General features: G+C 38.1%; 2 protein-coding genes across 2 annotated transcripts; one reads left to right on the top strand and one right to left on the bottom strand.

The window, feature by feature from the left end:
• The first annotated feature begins 3,779 nt into the window (after positions 1-3,779).
• Positions 3,780-6,102, top strand: LOC136229916 (L-type lectin-domain containing receptor kinase S.1). The gene has a single exon (XM_066018780.1). It carries the CDS (start codon positions 3,963-3,965, stop codon positions 5,925-5,927), a length of 1,965 nt encoding a protein of 654 aa, XP_065874852.1. The 5' UTR covers positions 3,780-3,962; the 3' UTR covers positions 5,928-6,102.
• A 1,282-nt stretch (positions 6,103-7,384) lies between these two features.
• On the bottom strand, positions 7,385-10,579 carry LOC136229908 (ferric reduction oxidase 8, mitochondrial). Its single transcript, XM_066018775.1, has 8 exons — positions 10,206-10,579; positions 10,015-10,111; positions 9,766-9,951; positions 9,451-9,688; positions 9,056-9,383; positions 8,704-8,962; positions 7,915-8,630; positions 7,385-7,836 (listed from the first exon to the last, which is right to left on the bottom strand). The coding sequence occupies exons 1-8, from the start codon at positions 10,348-10,350 to the stop codon at positions 7,655-7,657; spliced, it is 2,151 nt and encodes a 716-aa protein (XP_065874847.1). The 5' UTR covers positions 10,351-10,579; the 3' UTR covers positions 7,385-7,654.
• Positions 10,580-14,731: the final 4,152 nt, after the last annotated feature.

Below are 14,731 nucleotides of genomic sequence, written 5' to 3'. Positions count from 1 at the left end.
GGCCCGCGTATGTCAAAACGCTGTCGTTATGTACAAAACGCAGCTCAGCAAGAGAAGGATCTAGAAGACCTTCAAGGAACAACTTCGGGACGAAGCTGCTGAGTTGATTCGACAAACAGTACAAGATAGCAGCTGGCTAAGAACAACTTCCAGACAAAGTGTTTCCACTTTGGGTAAAGTTCAGAAGACACAGTATGCTGTCTAGTTGACATTACCATAAATGGAGAGACATTCTGCCGAGCTGACCAAAAGCTGACCGAGGACAGAAGATACTCAAATCTGATTGGCCGAGAGCTTTGAGCAAGTCAGGATGACAACGACAGGAAGCCGTTTCCCTCCAACGGTTATTTCGAAATTCGAAATGAACCGATGCCTCAGACGTCTCTATAAATAGTGCCATTAGTTGCTTCATTCAATAAGAGAACTTGATCAAGCCATTACACTGACCAAATTTCTACGCAAAGTTCTCTAAGAAAAAGCAAAGCAATCTTACACTAAATTTCATATCTTTTGTGTAAAAGTCTAGAGTGATTATTCAATCATCTAAGGTGTCTTAGCAATCATTGTTTAGGACAAACACTTATCATTTCTAGAGATTAGAAATGAGAGGCTGAGTACTCGGTTATAGTACTCAGCGAGAGATTAGGATTGAGTAGAGGTATAGAGGAAGGTACTCTTGTTATACTCAGTTGCTAAGATTGTAAAAGGTTTGATGCTCTACCGTTAAAGAGCTCAGTAGAGAATTCGAAATCTCGGAACGTGTTCCGGGGACAGGACGTAGGCTTGGAGGCCGAACCTGGATAAATCTGCTGAGTAACATATTTCTAACCTTTAACTCCTTTATATATTTATTGCTTGCTTAAACAAAAACTGACCAAGTAAAGAGGTCAAGCTGAGTTGTGCGAGTTGAATATACTAGCTCAGGAATAGACTCTAAGTGCTATCTCCTGACTCAAGTAAAGGAACTGACCTAGTCACTAGTTGACTAAGCCAGTATCTTGATGTTCACTCAGCGCCGCTGTCCAAACCTTTTTCTCACGAAAAAGAAGTCTGCCCTAGCTTAAAATTTTTAAATAGTTCCTAACCCCCCCTTGGAACTATACTTGTAACGTTATAAGGGACCAACAAGGTTGCTTACTAATTCGGATAGGCATAGAAGGCATTTAGTGGATTCAGGAGCTTGCAGTAGATGCAGAGGCCATGATGAAACCTTGTGCCATGCTCTTAGGGACTGCTCTAAGAGTAAAGAGGTTTGGAAAAAAATCCTCCCACACCATATTCTTTCCTCCTTGCTTGCCCACTCTGAGCATGACTGGTTCTCTGAGGGTGTTAGTGGGAAATTACTGGCTAACATGGAGCATGGTGATATTTTCTTTGCTATCATCAGTTACCAAATTTGAAAATGGAGGAATGAGGAGATTTTTGGTAATAAAACGGTTTTTATTCCTAACTTAATGGATTTCTTCTCGAAAAAGCTCTATGTTATTACTGAGAGTTTCAAAAGGGACTCCCTTGCTTGCTCTACCCAAAAAAGAGATGTCCACCTCCTTGGTTGGAGCAGGCCGAGAGAAGGGGTGGTTAAGTTGAATACGGATGGCTCCTGCCTCAAGGATGGGAAGATTGCTGCCGGAGGCGTTCTTAGAGATGCAGGGGGCGCCTGGCTGTCTGGGTTCATCCAGAATCTGGGGTTGGGCTCTTCCTTTTCTGCAGAGCTTTGGGGCGTTGTCTCTGGTATCAAGCTTGCCAAGAGTCTGGGTGTGGAGATGTTATCTGTTGAATCTGATAACATGGAGGCCATCAATATGATCTCAGATAATCATGTTATTTGTCGTAATAGCCGTAACCTTATCATAGCTATTAAAAGGCTTTGCTCTTCCTTTGAGTTCATTAAGTTCAGCCACATTTTCAGAGAGCAAAACCGGGTTGCTGTTCGCTTGGCGGCGGCTGGTCATGCGGGGATGTTGGGCATCACTACCCTTTCTGAGCCCCCTACCTTTCTCTCGTCTCTTCTTTTAGAAGATAGGATCGGGGTTAGCTTTTCCAGGCTGATCCCAGGTTAGGTTTTTCTTGTTTGTTTGTTTTCCTTTCCTGTTTCTACCAAAAAAAAATACCAGTCAAATCAGTTTTTTCTAATGTTCGATAGTACATGACTAAATTTTATCTTACTTGGAAACGTTAAGGTTAAATTGCACAATTTCATACGTTAAGGCTAAATTTGCATTTTCCTTAAAACGTTAGGGTTAAATTTAATATTTATTTTAATAAATATTAATTAAAATATTAAAATGACTAATTTATCATTAATACTTCTCTCCTAAAACTTAATTTTCTGCGTAAAAATACTTTTTTCTTCTCAATTATCATGATATAATTAGAATTGTTTGTATTAATATTAAAACTCACTTAGATATATTGATGCGGGCATCTAGTTAACTAGATGGGAGCATACGAGTGGTGGAAGAAGTCGGATCAAAGGGCAATACACCGGGTGAGAAATAGTTCCTACTCAACGTGTTGTTATTCCCACTCGTACATGACTATTTAGATTATTTTATTAACACTTGTATATTTTTTTTATTATATAATTATTATATATGTATGAAAAATAGTGGAAAAAACAGAGGAAGGAGCGATGGCGATAAAAGAACACAACTAGGGTTCATGCTTCTCACCACCGCTGCCGCCACCATCCTTCTCACCACTGTCACCGCCCTTCTTCTCACCACCGTCGCTGTCCTCCATCTGTGTTAGAAGAGGCGATGCCGATCTGCTAGGTTTCCTTCTTCTCACCACTGCCGCCGCCCTTCTTCTCACCACCGCCGCTTTTAGATGAAGATTTTCCTCTCGTCGCCGCTGCCTGTGTCGGATCTATTGTTGATTTCATGCTCCTGTTGAGAGTTTCAAAAATTTTTATTATATATTTATATGTGGATAAATCTTACATTTATCTTTCTTTTAACATTTTAACTGCAACAATCAACGTAGATTGACAAAACATCACGGGCCCGTTTACCTGCTGTTTGTTGTTGGAAAAAAATGTTTTTCCAAAAAGCAAAACTTCTATATTTTTATAAAAAGCTATTTTTCATATGTAAAAAACAAATAGGAAGTTTCTAACCAAACATCTAAGAATCTGCTTGTTTTGAGGTTAAAAAAGGGTCATTAAAGAAAGTTTATTTATCTAACCTTGCTTGTGAATGAATTTAAATTAAGACGAGGTTAAATGAAAGTTAAATGAAGATTAGAAAACCTTGAAATAACTTCAATTTCAGTCCCATCAAATTGGTGGAATTTAGAGGTTCACTCGTTAACCTTCCATCCCTTAATGAACATTGTCAAACTTTCCTCAACTCTTCCTCTTATATTTCAAAAAAAAAAAAATCTTTATCTTGAAATGAAAAAACAAACAAGAAGAGAAAAATAGATAACCAAACACCTCTATTTATCGATTTAAAATCTAAAATGTAACAACAAATAACAATCACTACAATTTAATAATTTTAGCTAAATAGTCATTGATGAAGGATGACTCGTGAGTTATATAAACTAGTTAAGATTTTGGGTTTTACATTGTGTTGTATCAATAGCATAGCATATAAAAGTACAGATAATATGAGTTGTCAAATGATAGTTTTCCCAATTTAATTATAATTTAAAGACCATACCAAACTTTAAATAATTTTAATTACAAAGTACTAGTAGCATGTTTTGTTTTTCTTAACCGAGTATTTGTAAAAGAATAAATCCACCTATAAAATTTGGGAAGCCGCCAATGACGCAAATAATAAATTTAAAGTAATTATAGTACAAGTGGCTGGCTGGAGAGAAGAAGACAATCAATCATCCTCTACCTAATCCAATCCAACAGCGGCTTCACAGGTTCAGATTGCTCGGGTTCCATAAATACCGTAATTTGATTCCTATTGACCATTTTTCGCCGTCTCTGACCACCGCTATCTGCAATGACATGCCGCTATTCTCTCTATTTCTTCCTCATCTGTTTGCTCCCTCCATGTTTCGCAATCAACTTCCTCTTCAACTCCTTCAATTCCACCGATCCCGGAGTTATTTTCATCAATGATGCCAGAGTCGATTCCTCCGTCCTCCTCCTCACCAACGACAGCAACCAGTACTCCTTGGGCCGTGTCTTTTACCCCACCAGAGTTCCGATGAAACAAACCCAAAACTCAACTGCTCTCTCTTCTTTCTCCACTTCATTCGTTTTCTCCGTCTTGCCGGAGATTGCCTCAAGTCCAGGTTTTGGCCTCACATTTGTTCTCTCTAATTGGACTAATCCCCCAAATGCTATTGCTGGTCAGTATTTCGGCTTATTTACTAACGCCACCGTACCTTTTCAAGCACCACTTCTCGTTGTAGAATTCGATACTGGCCAGAATACGGAATTCAACGATCCAAATGGAAATCATATTGGGATTGATTTGAACAATATTGAATCTGATGAAACTGCATCTGCTGGATACTATAATTCCTCCGGAGGTTTTGTGCCGGTGATTATGAATACTGGACAGAATGTTCACGCTTGGATTGATTTCGATGGTAGCGAATTTGAAATTAATGTGACTGTTGCGCCTATGGGCGTTTCTCGCCCGTCTCTGCCTACTCTCAGTTATAGAAATCCAGCGATTGCTAATTATGTTTCTGCTGAAATGTTTGTTGGGTTTTCGGCATCGAAAACTACTTGGAATGAGGCACAGAGGATTCTAGCTTGGAGTTTCAGTGATACAGGGACTGCAAGAGAAATCAACACCACAAATCTCCCTGTTTTTAATCTACCTTCATCATCAGATTCTCTTTCCGCCGGAGTAATTGCTGGGATCGCGATTGGATGTGTTGTTTTCCTAGCTATTTGTGGTGCTGCGCTGTACTGGTTTTGGCTGAAGAACAAATTGGAAGATGAAGAAGATGAAATTGAAGATTGGGAGCTTGAGTACTGGCCGCATAGATTCTCCTACGAAGAATTAAGCCAGGCCACGAATAATTTCTCCGGCGATAGACTTCTAGGTTCAGGAGGATTTGGTAAAGTATACAAGGGAATCATTTCAAACAATACCGAAATTGCAGTGAAATGTGTTAATCACGATTCCAAACAAGGATTAAGAGAATTCATGGCAGAGATCTCAAGCATGGGCAGACTACAACACAAGAATCTAGTCCAAATGCGAGGCTGGTGTAGAAAAGCAAACGAGCTTCTCCTCGTCTACGATTACATGCCCAACGCGAGCCTCGATCGCTACATATTCAATGTCCCCAAGAAGCTAATGAACTGGCAACAGCGCCGCCAAGTACTTTCCGATGTAGCCGAAGGATTAAATTACCTCCATCACGGCTGGGACCAAGTGGTGATTCACAGAGACATTAAGTCGAGCAACATATTGCTAGACTCAGAAATGCGAGGCCGGGTCGGAGATTTTGGTCTAGCGAAGCTGTATAGTCATAATGAAGTACCTAACACGACGCGAGTTGTGGGAACGCTGGGATACTTAGCGCCGGAGCTAGCTACCACGGCGGTAGCAACGGCGGCGAGTGATGTATATAGTTTTGGAGTGGTGATTTTAGAGGTGGCGTGCGGGAAGAGGCCAATTCAAAGGGGAAGCCATGAAGAGGAGGATATGGTGTTGATTGAATGTGTAAGGGACCTGTATGTTGAAGGGACGCTGGTGGAGGCGGCGGATGTGAGATTGAAGGGAGAGTATGGTGTGGAGGAGATGGAGACTGTTTTGAAGCTTGGGTTGGCCTGTTGCCATCCCGATCCCGAGAAGCGGCCTAGTATGAAGGAGGTAGTGGCGGTTCTGGTGGGAGAGGACGTGGCGGCTCCGCCGATGGAATTGTTAACTGAATTGGCTCGCGGCGGCGAGATTAACTTTAATGAAGCGATGGAATCGACTCCGGGGGAGGACGAGAAGTGAGTGCTAGTGTGAATAAGTTTTGTTTTTTATTTTATTATTTTTTGTGATTTTGAATTATGTGGCAAAGGATAAATCAATTTCATTAAATTTTGTAAGATAATGATAATAAAGAAAAAAAGTTCATGTGCTTTGGAAATATTTTGATATAAAAGATTAGATGATGATTAATTGGAGATATTTTTAGTTGTTTTTAAGAAACTAAAAATTTGAACTTATATCAGTCATTGCAATGGGAATTTGATTTCTTGAGTCTGTGTTTTTTTTAGAAGCCAGGTTTAGTTTATCTGTACGAGAAATTATGTAATATTTTTAAGTACAGTTAATTCATTTATGTAACTTGTATATATTGATTTTCTAATAGATAATTTGCATTACATTCATTTTGTCCCAAACTAAAGTTTCAAAGTTAATTAGAATTCTAAACTATCAAAATCATCAATTAAGTCTCCGAATGAAGTAAAAATCATTAATTGAGTTCATATTCTAATCTAAAATCAGAAACTGTAATATTTGATATAGATAATAATCATCTATGTGTTGATTCAAAATGGGTTTGAGGAAAACGATCTAAAACTGTTCAACCGAATGATTTTTTATGGGACCTCAACCGATGATTTTTATTTAGAATGTGGATTCGATTAATGATTTTTGGTTAATTCAAGGACCTGGTTGATGATTTTGATAATTTAAGGTCCTAATTGACTTTAGAACCTTAGTTTAGGGATGTAAATGTGTATTATACCTAGATTATTTAACCATTTTAATATATCAATTTAAATAAATCTAAGAGTTATATAAACCCTTTTAAATAAGATATTTTTAAAATTGAAGAGACCAATTGAAAGCATTGTATAATGTTTTCATTTCTTTTGTTAACGATTAGCGAACTCAACTGCTCATTCTTTAGCTCGAGCAGTTGAATCTAGTTCTGTTCGTTGAGAGTCGGTTTATCCTCCTATGCTTATTTCTATTGTTTCTTGTGATTTTTTTTTATAAAGGTTGGTTATTCTTTAAAAAAAAATTGAGTTTACTGTATTAGAAGCATTGTGCATACAATTGCATGATTGGGGAAACGAAGAAGAAATCAATTTTTTCTAGAATTGTCATAATTATGAAGGATAAAGTCCAATAAGAGGTACATTGACTATAATCAATATTTTGTTATGTCAAAACACAGATTGAGTTGACCTTTTCACTTATCTTTTGATAAACCTTTTCATGAACCATCCCTATTTATTATATTCCTTCCGGCCATTTAAATTGGTGGGCATCCCATCCCATTAACTTAGATTTAGATTTTGATTTAGTAAATGTGTCTTAATAATATGGACACATATTTGTAGCAAATTAAGCTCACATAGAAAAAAGTAGAGGTGCTACCTACTGCTACTGTGGAATATGATGAAAAAAAAAGAAATAGTCAACTTCACTAAAGCCTCCATTTTAGAGGTCTAATATGACAGCTGCAAATTACAATTCAACACATTGATTTATCATAACATATCTTGTCACACAAGTGCCCTAAATCAATTTAACCTAAATTATCATTACAATCATCACAGTACCAAAATCATTATTTATATCTCTCTCACTATACCTATTCATTTTAAAATGCTCCAATATCATCTATTATTGTTCCAGAGAAATACATTAGTCTATATGTTAGATTGTCTACATATTTATCATTTTTATATGGTTTATATCATAAATAGTTACATAAAATTGAACTAAAATGAGAAATCCAGAGAGTGGAAACTGAAATAAGGTTTATTTCCCTTGGCAGCCACATTCAAACCTTGAAACTTGAGTTGGCATATTGATGCTACTGATTCTTTCATACTTTCAGGTCCACAAACCAACACTCCTATATCAGATCCTCCATTTTCACTTCCAAACTTTGACAATACATCTATAACATTCAATGTACATATTCTTAGTGCTTAATAACCATAGAACTTAACTTAGATATACAAATTAGAATCATTACCTTTGAAATTAGGCCTTCCTCCAAAGTGAATTTCATGTTCCTCAACACCACATCTTGTTTCCAAGACAGAACTTGATTCTGCTACTTTTGCTGGTCTTTCTGCAATATGTTTCTTGAGCCTTTTCCATCTCAAAATGATTGCTAAAACAGTACTACATATTATAGCTATAATGAAAGAACATAGGAGAATAAGATCCACAACTGATGATGCTGTCTTCTCCTTAGCTACCTTCTTTTCGGAACGAACAACCATCTTTTCCGAGACATTAATTTTCTTTTCCGAAGCAACAAAGATGTGGTTGAAGCAAGTAAGAAAAACAAGAAACACAATGGAGCTTAATGCAGCAAATGCAGCCATCAAAACTGGACTTTCTAGTCCATGTATTGCATATTTTGAGCATTTAGTGCTGAAATTAACTGTTTTTGTTAGTGATAAATCGTTTAGCAACTCTTTTAATGTTGCATTACAAGTCTGCTCTTGTGTGACAAACACTTTGAGATTCAGGTTCATTGATTGTTTGGAGGATTGGTTCAGAAGCAGAGAAGATATTGAATTTAACAGACAAATGTCCTGTGATTTCTTCACTACATAGATAAGCTGTATTTTTGTTGGGAATCTGTATCTGTTTCCGCTTTGAAATGAAGCTATCTCCTTTATGATGCTAAGAAATGGGGTTATCCCAATTCCACCAGCTATCAGAAGTAGGCTATCATGTCTGCAAATCAGGAATTAATGATATGAAAAAGGGTAACTTTGTTAATTAGTAGTTTAGTTAGTGAATTAATTACCTTAGGAAATCCAATGAAGGAGGTCCATAAGGGCCTTCAATTGATGTAGGTATGCAGATCATATGTTCACAATCTGAATTCAATTCTGCTTGCATCATATTGTATAGAGAACTTGTCCAATCTCCCTCACATTTTATTAGAAGTGACATAACATCATCTTCAATATTTGAACTTGAAGTAATGCTGAAAGAATGCCATTGAAATTTCGAAATTCGCGGTATCTTCATGTATATCACACTCGTTGGAGTATATTTCAAGCCTGAAATGTTCATTTGACATATCATCAATGCATCTGATTGCACTTAAGAAGTTAAGTAAGAGGGAAAAAAACACTAAAAAGAAGGAAATTTACTTGGATCCTTTGGCAGAATGAGCTCTACAGCTTTGTTTGGAAACACTTTTGCAGATAGAATACAAGTTTCTGGTCTTGACTGCACAATCCGGAGCAACTTATCAAGACCGAACAGAAAAACTCCAGGGAAAACAGCGTAGAAATGGCGGTCTCCGGCATGAAACAAGAAGAACACCAAGAAGACTATGTAAAGATGATGTGTGTAGTAGAAAATTTCAAACTTTTTCCTCCTAATTTGAGGAAGTGATGTGATCCAGATCACCAGTGCTATAACAAGAGCTATCTCCCCAGCTAAGTATATTCGCCCCATGTTCTGCCATCTCCATATCTGTAGTTCTGTTGCATCAGAATACAGCAAAACATGTCATTGGTAACGAAAATTGATTAAGAGTTACCTCATCTTGTATGTTGTGACTAACACCCCAGATGAACAAAGTGCTAACACCATGAATAGTTGCAAACAAAATCATTGATGTACCGAGCCAGACATGGTATCTTACTGATGCTTCAAATTGGACTCCAACTAATTGAAATAAGGCCAAGCCTCTTAATATAGGCAGTAGCAGCAGAGCTAGGCAGGCTTCTGCTAGCAAACCGAATCGAGTTGTCACTCTTAGATACTTGAGTTGCCATCTACATATACAAAATTCAAACAATTCTTCTGATGTTCTTCATGTTCAAAATCATTCAGTGGCTATATTATAACTTACAAATTCAAGTTCAATGATTTTGCTGGCAACAACTTCTTGAAATCGTTAGAGATTCGGGCGTAAAATGTCCATACTAAGAACACAAGAAAGAGGAACACAGACAGAATCTCTAGGCCGGATAGTATACCGATAAAGCTGTTTATAATCACAGGATTTGAGGAGCCAGTAGTTGAAGTCCTTGCTTGTCTGTCATTCATATAACAATAATGAAGCATATGTAACAGTAATCATGATCTAAATAAATGTTACCTTATTCTTGGTTTGTCCTTTGATAGCAAATTCAAGTAAACAAGTCCAATTATAGATAAAGCAATTATAGGAAATGTATAGACAGCAAAGTCAAGTCCTGCAGTTTATTCAATGTATAAAAAGTATTAACATTTGTATACAATACAAGTTCAAATGACATAAAAGGGGAGTGTTTGAGTAGTAGTACATACCATAATAACCAAGTATAGTAGGCTTCATAAAGTCTTCAGCTTTTTTCCATTTTGTAGTCCAAAATTGGGTGGGTTTAAGAAGCCAAATTGAAACCCAACCAGAGAATATCAAGATGATGAACAATCTGAGAATGTTTTTCATCATATTTGTGATTTGGGTTAGTAAGAAAAGTGATGTCTATTATATAAATGGACTTCAAGTGATTTCATAGCCCCACCCACCATATTGAAGCAATGTCAATCACTTCATCTGCATATATGGGCACGAGGAGATTAAGAATTTGTCTGCATTTCAATTATATTTTCCATTATAGAGACATCAGTTGAATTCATTTTGATGGGGAAAAAAGACACATGGAAGAACATTCTCTAGAGATGGTCCAGGAATATATAAGTGGATTCATGGTCCAGAAATATTAAATTAGTTTATATAAATTTGTTTTAAATATACTATGCCTTTCCCTGCCTAATTATGCAATTCCATTCAGAATATTATGGTGTGGGCCAATTTAAAGCACAACTCACTCAAAGTGGGAGAATTATAATCTTTAGATTAGACTAGCTGATGGGATATTCAGTAATGCTGTTAAACACGTTATTAAATTGGAAAGCTACACGGATACTTAACTCACCATTTGAGGTACCTTTTGGAGTAAATTAAACGTTTGTTTATATAGTATTAGAGTCATAGTTCAATGTTCGGTTCCACTGATATTAATGTCACGCACTAAATGAATTGAGTGGGATATATTAAACATCCAACATTACTAATTGAGAAGCTGTATATCGTGAGTTAAAGCTTTGTTTACATAGAGCTTTACTTTATACGAAGTAACAAAATAAACAGTTGATATTTTTGTAATTTTTATAGTGATTGAACCGTACAAGCTAATAATTCATAGCCATCACATAACATAATCAATCAATTTGGGTTTGTTAAAAGTGTTTTAAGATTGTTATGAATTTAGTGATGGTTGGATAAGGGCTCTAAAAATCCAATTCATACAACTTGAGGAAAAGTAATAATAATAATTAAAGAAGTGGAAGAACTTTAGAAATGAAGATGGTAGGTATCTTACATCATTGAGTTGCTTTCTTGGACCCAAAAAGAAAAAATGCTTTCTAAGATAAGGAGGAAAATAAGAGGAACATGGCGATTTTATATAAATTACTATAAATTAGAACCCTTTTTCCTCAAAGGTGTGATGGAAAAGGTGTACAAGTAATTTTAGGTGGCTTGTCATCCATTCATCACTCAATATTAAGCTACATTCATAAAATCATTAAAAATTAACCAAATCATCCACAATTTTAATAAAAGAAAATTAAATAATTAAAACTTATAAATAATATAATATATCAAATATTTTTATTTCCATTCCAAACTTTTTTTATATATAATTCGGATAATCCCATTAAAATTGAATACTAATATGCATGCTCATTTTCAATTGAATCATTAGGTATGTAATTTGTATGGATGGCCGCGCTTCTCCATCCCTAACCTACATCCATGGCGTCTGCGTCTCCTCCGACTTGCGGCGGCTCGCCGTTTGCCATTGCTCACCTTTTCGACAGGAAATCGTTTGCTCAATTCTCACTTACCCAATCGCCCCCTTTACAAAAAACCTCATTTGCTGATACCGTTCGAGGGAATAGTGGAAATACTTCGATCCCGGCTCCTTCGCAGCCGTTGATTTCTGAAGAGGGGGGATTCAAGGCTGTCCGGATCCCTCAAGATATCTATGAAGAGAGAATTAAGACAGTCCAGCACTCAGTTATTGGTCGTGTCACGCTAAATAAAGGAGAACGACCATGGAGGCATGCTGAGCTCAAGCAGAAGATGAATAAAGTCTGGAATAGAAACCTCGACTGGCAACTGATATCCCTAGGGAAAGGATTTTACCAGATCATCATGCCAAATGAAAAAGCCCTGCAATCCATCTGGGGGCTAGGAGCCATTGCTCTGAAACCAGGCGTCATCCGATTCTCTCCGTGGACTCCGGGATTCAGACCCGATCTGCACAAGAACACCTCTGCTCAGGTATGGATTCGAATATATAATTTGCCTTGGGAATTCTGGGATACCAGGATCATTGCTAGCATAGCAAGGGCGGTGGGAGTACCAATTCGGTTTGATCAGAATACTGTAAATGGCGAATTTGGTCATTACGCCAGAGTCTTGGTTGATATTGATCTGTCTCGTGATATTCAATCTGAGCTCCGACTTGACACCAATAATCATAAGCAGTGGGTCTATGTCGATTATGAGAACCTTCCAGCTATATGCAGCTCGTGTTCCTCCATTGGTCACTCGCAAGCTCAATGTCGTCGAAATGGTAATGCTGTAAACCGCACGACCTCTAAAAGCAGTAAGCAAGGGAAACCTTATGAAGGTCCTAGATCCTCCTCGGATGGATTGACCAATGTAAAGCAGTCGACGAGTGACTTTCATGATGCACATGTGTCGAATAAAGCTGGAAATGACAGCTCGGACAACCCTCTACAGATGGTCCTGCACAATCCTACTAATAAAGGGAAGGACGTGATACAGGGGAGAGTTGATGCTAAGGCGTCTATTGAAAACAATGTTATGCAAGCTGACGTTGGAGCTGAAGGTTCTGAACCAAACCGGACAGAAAATTCTCTCGAGGTAAGCTTCCTTTCTGAATCTACTGAATGGAATGAGCACATGCGTAGATCACTTAATAGAAACAGCAGCACTGTATTTGCTTATGCCGCTGAAGGAAGTCAGTGGATTACCTCCAGGAAAAAATCCAAGGCTAAATCTGTCGATTCCCGTCTTAAGGGAAGGAATCGACTGAATGGCTCCTATACATGATCTGTTTGTATTGGAACTGCAGGGGGATCCATAACTTGGGTACCCAAAGAGCGTTAAAGCTCCTTTGTAATACTAATCGCCCGGATTTTGTCTGTTTATCAAAACCTATGGTGGATTTTGACAGTATTTCTGACCTTTTTTGGAGCTCTCTTGGCCTTCAACTCATTGCCAAAAATGAATGCAATTCGATTTGGGTTTTCTGCAATTTTGGAATCGCTAACTGCTGTAATATTCTTAACAACCATGAGCAACACATCTCTCTGTCATATAGTCTGGGCTCCCAGAATATTCAACTTTCCTTTGTCTATGGGAATAACAGGGCTGATAGGCGTCGGTTTCTCTGGAACTCAATTGTTGAAATGGGAGAGGCTGCAAATAGAGTTGTAATGGGTGACTTTAATGTTGTTAAAGGGGCTCATGAGAAAATTGGCAGACCTCCTTCCCTTAGAAGTTGTCGGGACTTCAGAGACTTCATTGGAACTGCAGGTCTGACAGAGGTAGAGAGCACTGGCTTGCAATTTACCTGGTCAAATGGAAGAATGGGTGCTGATCATGTGGAATGTAAGCTAGACAGAGCTCTGGTCAGTGATGATTTTATTGACACCTGGGACAGAATTCTTTGCTCGGTTCTTCCTAGAACTAAATCGGATCATTGTCCAATTCTTCTCTCCTGTTCCAACGGAGCTGCCCGTAGGGGAAGATTTCATTTCTATTCCATGTGGACCACTCATGAATCCCTGCGAAACCTGATCTCTGAACACTGGTCCTCCTGCACTCTTTCGCTGCCTCCTGCTCAGTTGCTCTGTTACAAGCTCAAAACACTGCGGCCTAAAATCAGAGCTTGGAATACTGAAGTGTTTGGGAGGGTTGAAAATAATATCGCGGCGGCTCTAAAAAAGCTAGAGGAAGTTCAGGCTACGATTTCTTGTGACGGGCTTAGTGACATTCGTATTTCTCAGGAAGATGAAGCCCAGAAGGATCTTGAATTATAGCTCCTCAGGCAAGAGATGCTACTCAGAGACAAAAGCAGGGGAAAATGGCTACTTGCTGGAGACAGAAATTCTGCTTTCTTCCACCGCTCGGCAAAAATTAGAAAGGTTATATCCTCGCTTGACAGCCTTCTCATTGACAGCACCATTGTGAATGATAAAGATGTGATTGCACAACATATTATAAATTACTACGAATCACTCTTTGCTGGTGGAATTAGACAGATTAATTATGATGCGGTTAATGATGTCATCCCCTGCAATGTAACCGAAGCAGATAATGAGGACCTCACCAGACGCCCCAGTACTTCTGAGATTCACGATGCAGTGTTCAGTATGAATAGGGACAGTTCACCTGGGCCTGATGGTTTTGGGGGGATATTTTACCAACACTACTGGGATATTGTGGGGCATGATGTTTGCAAGATGGTGCTCTGCTTCTTTGATACTGGATACATGCTTCCTGGATTGAATTCGAGTATTATATCACTTATTCCAAAGATTGAAGGGGCTAATGAGATTCATCAATTCAGACCGGTTGCAATGGGGAATTTCAATTACAAGATTATCTCCAGAATCTTATCGAACAGAATTGCTCCGATTGCAGCTAGAATCACATCTGATAATCAGTTTGGATTCATATCTGGCAGAAGCATCCACCAGTGCATCGCAGCGGCCTCTGAGGGTGTCAACTT

Source organism: Euphorbia lathyris, chromosome 1 (genome assembly GCF_963576675.1).
Source record: "Euphorbia lathyris chromosome 1, ddEupLath1.1, whole genome shotgun sequence".
NCBI lineage: Eukaryota > Viridiplantae > Streptophyta > Magnoliopsida > Malpighiales > Euphorbiaceae > Euphorbia > Euphorbia lathyris.
Note: the sequence above shows the minus strand (reverse complement) of the source record. Positions and strands in the feature narration are given on the sequence as shown.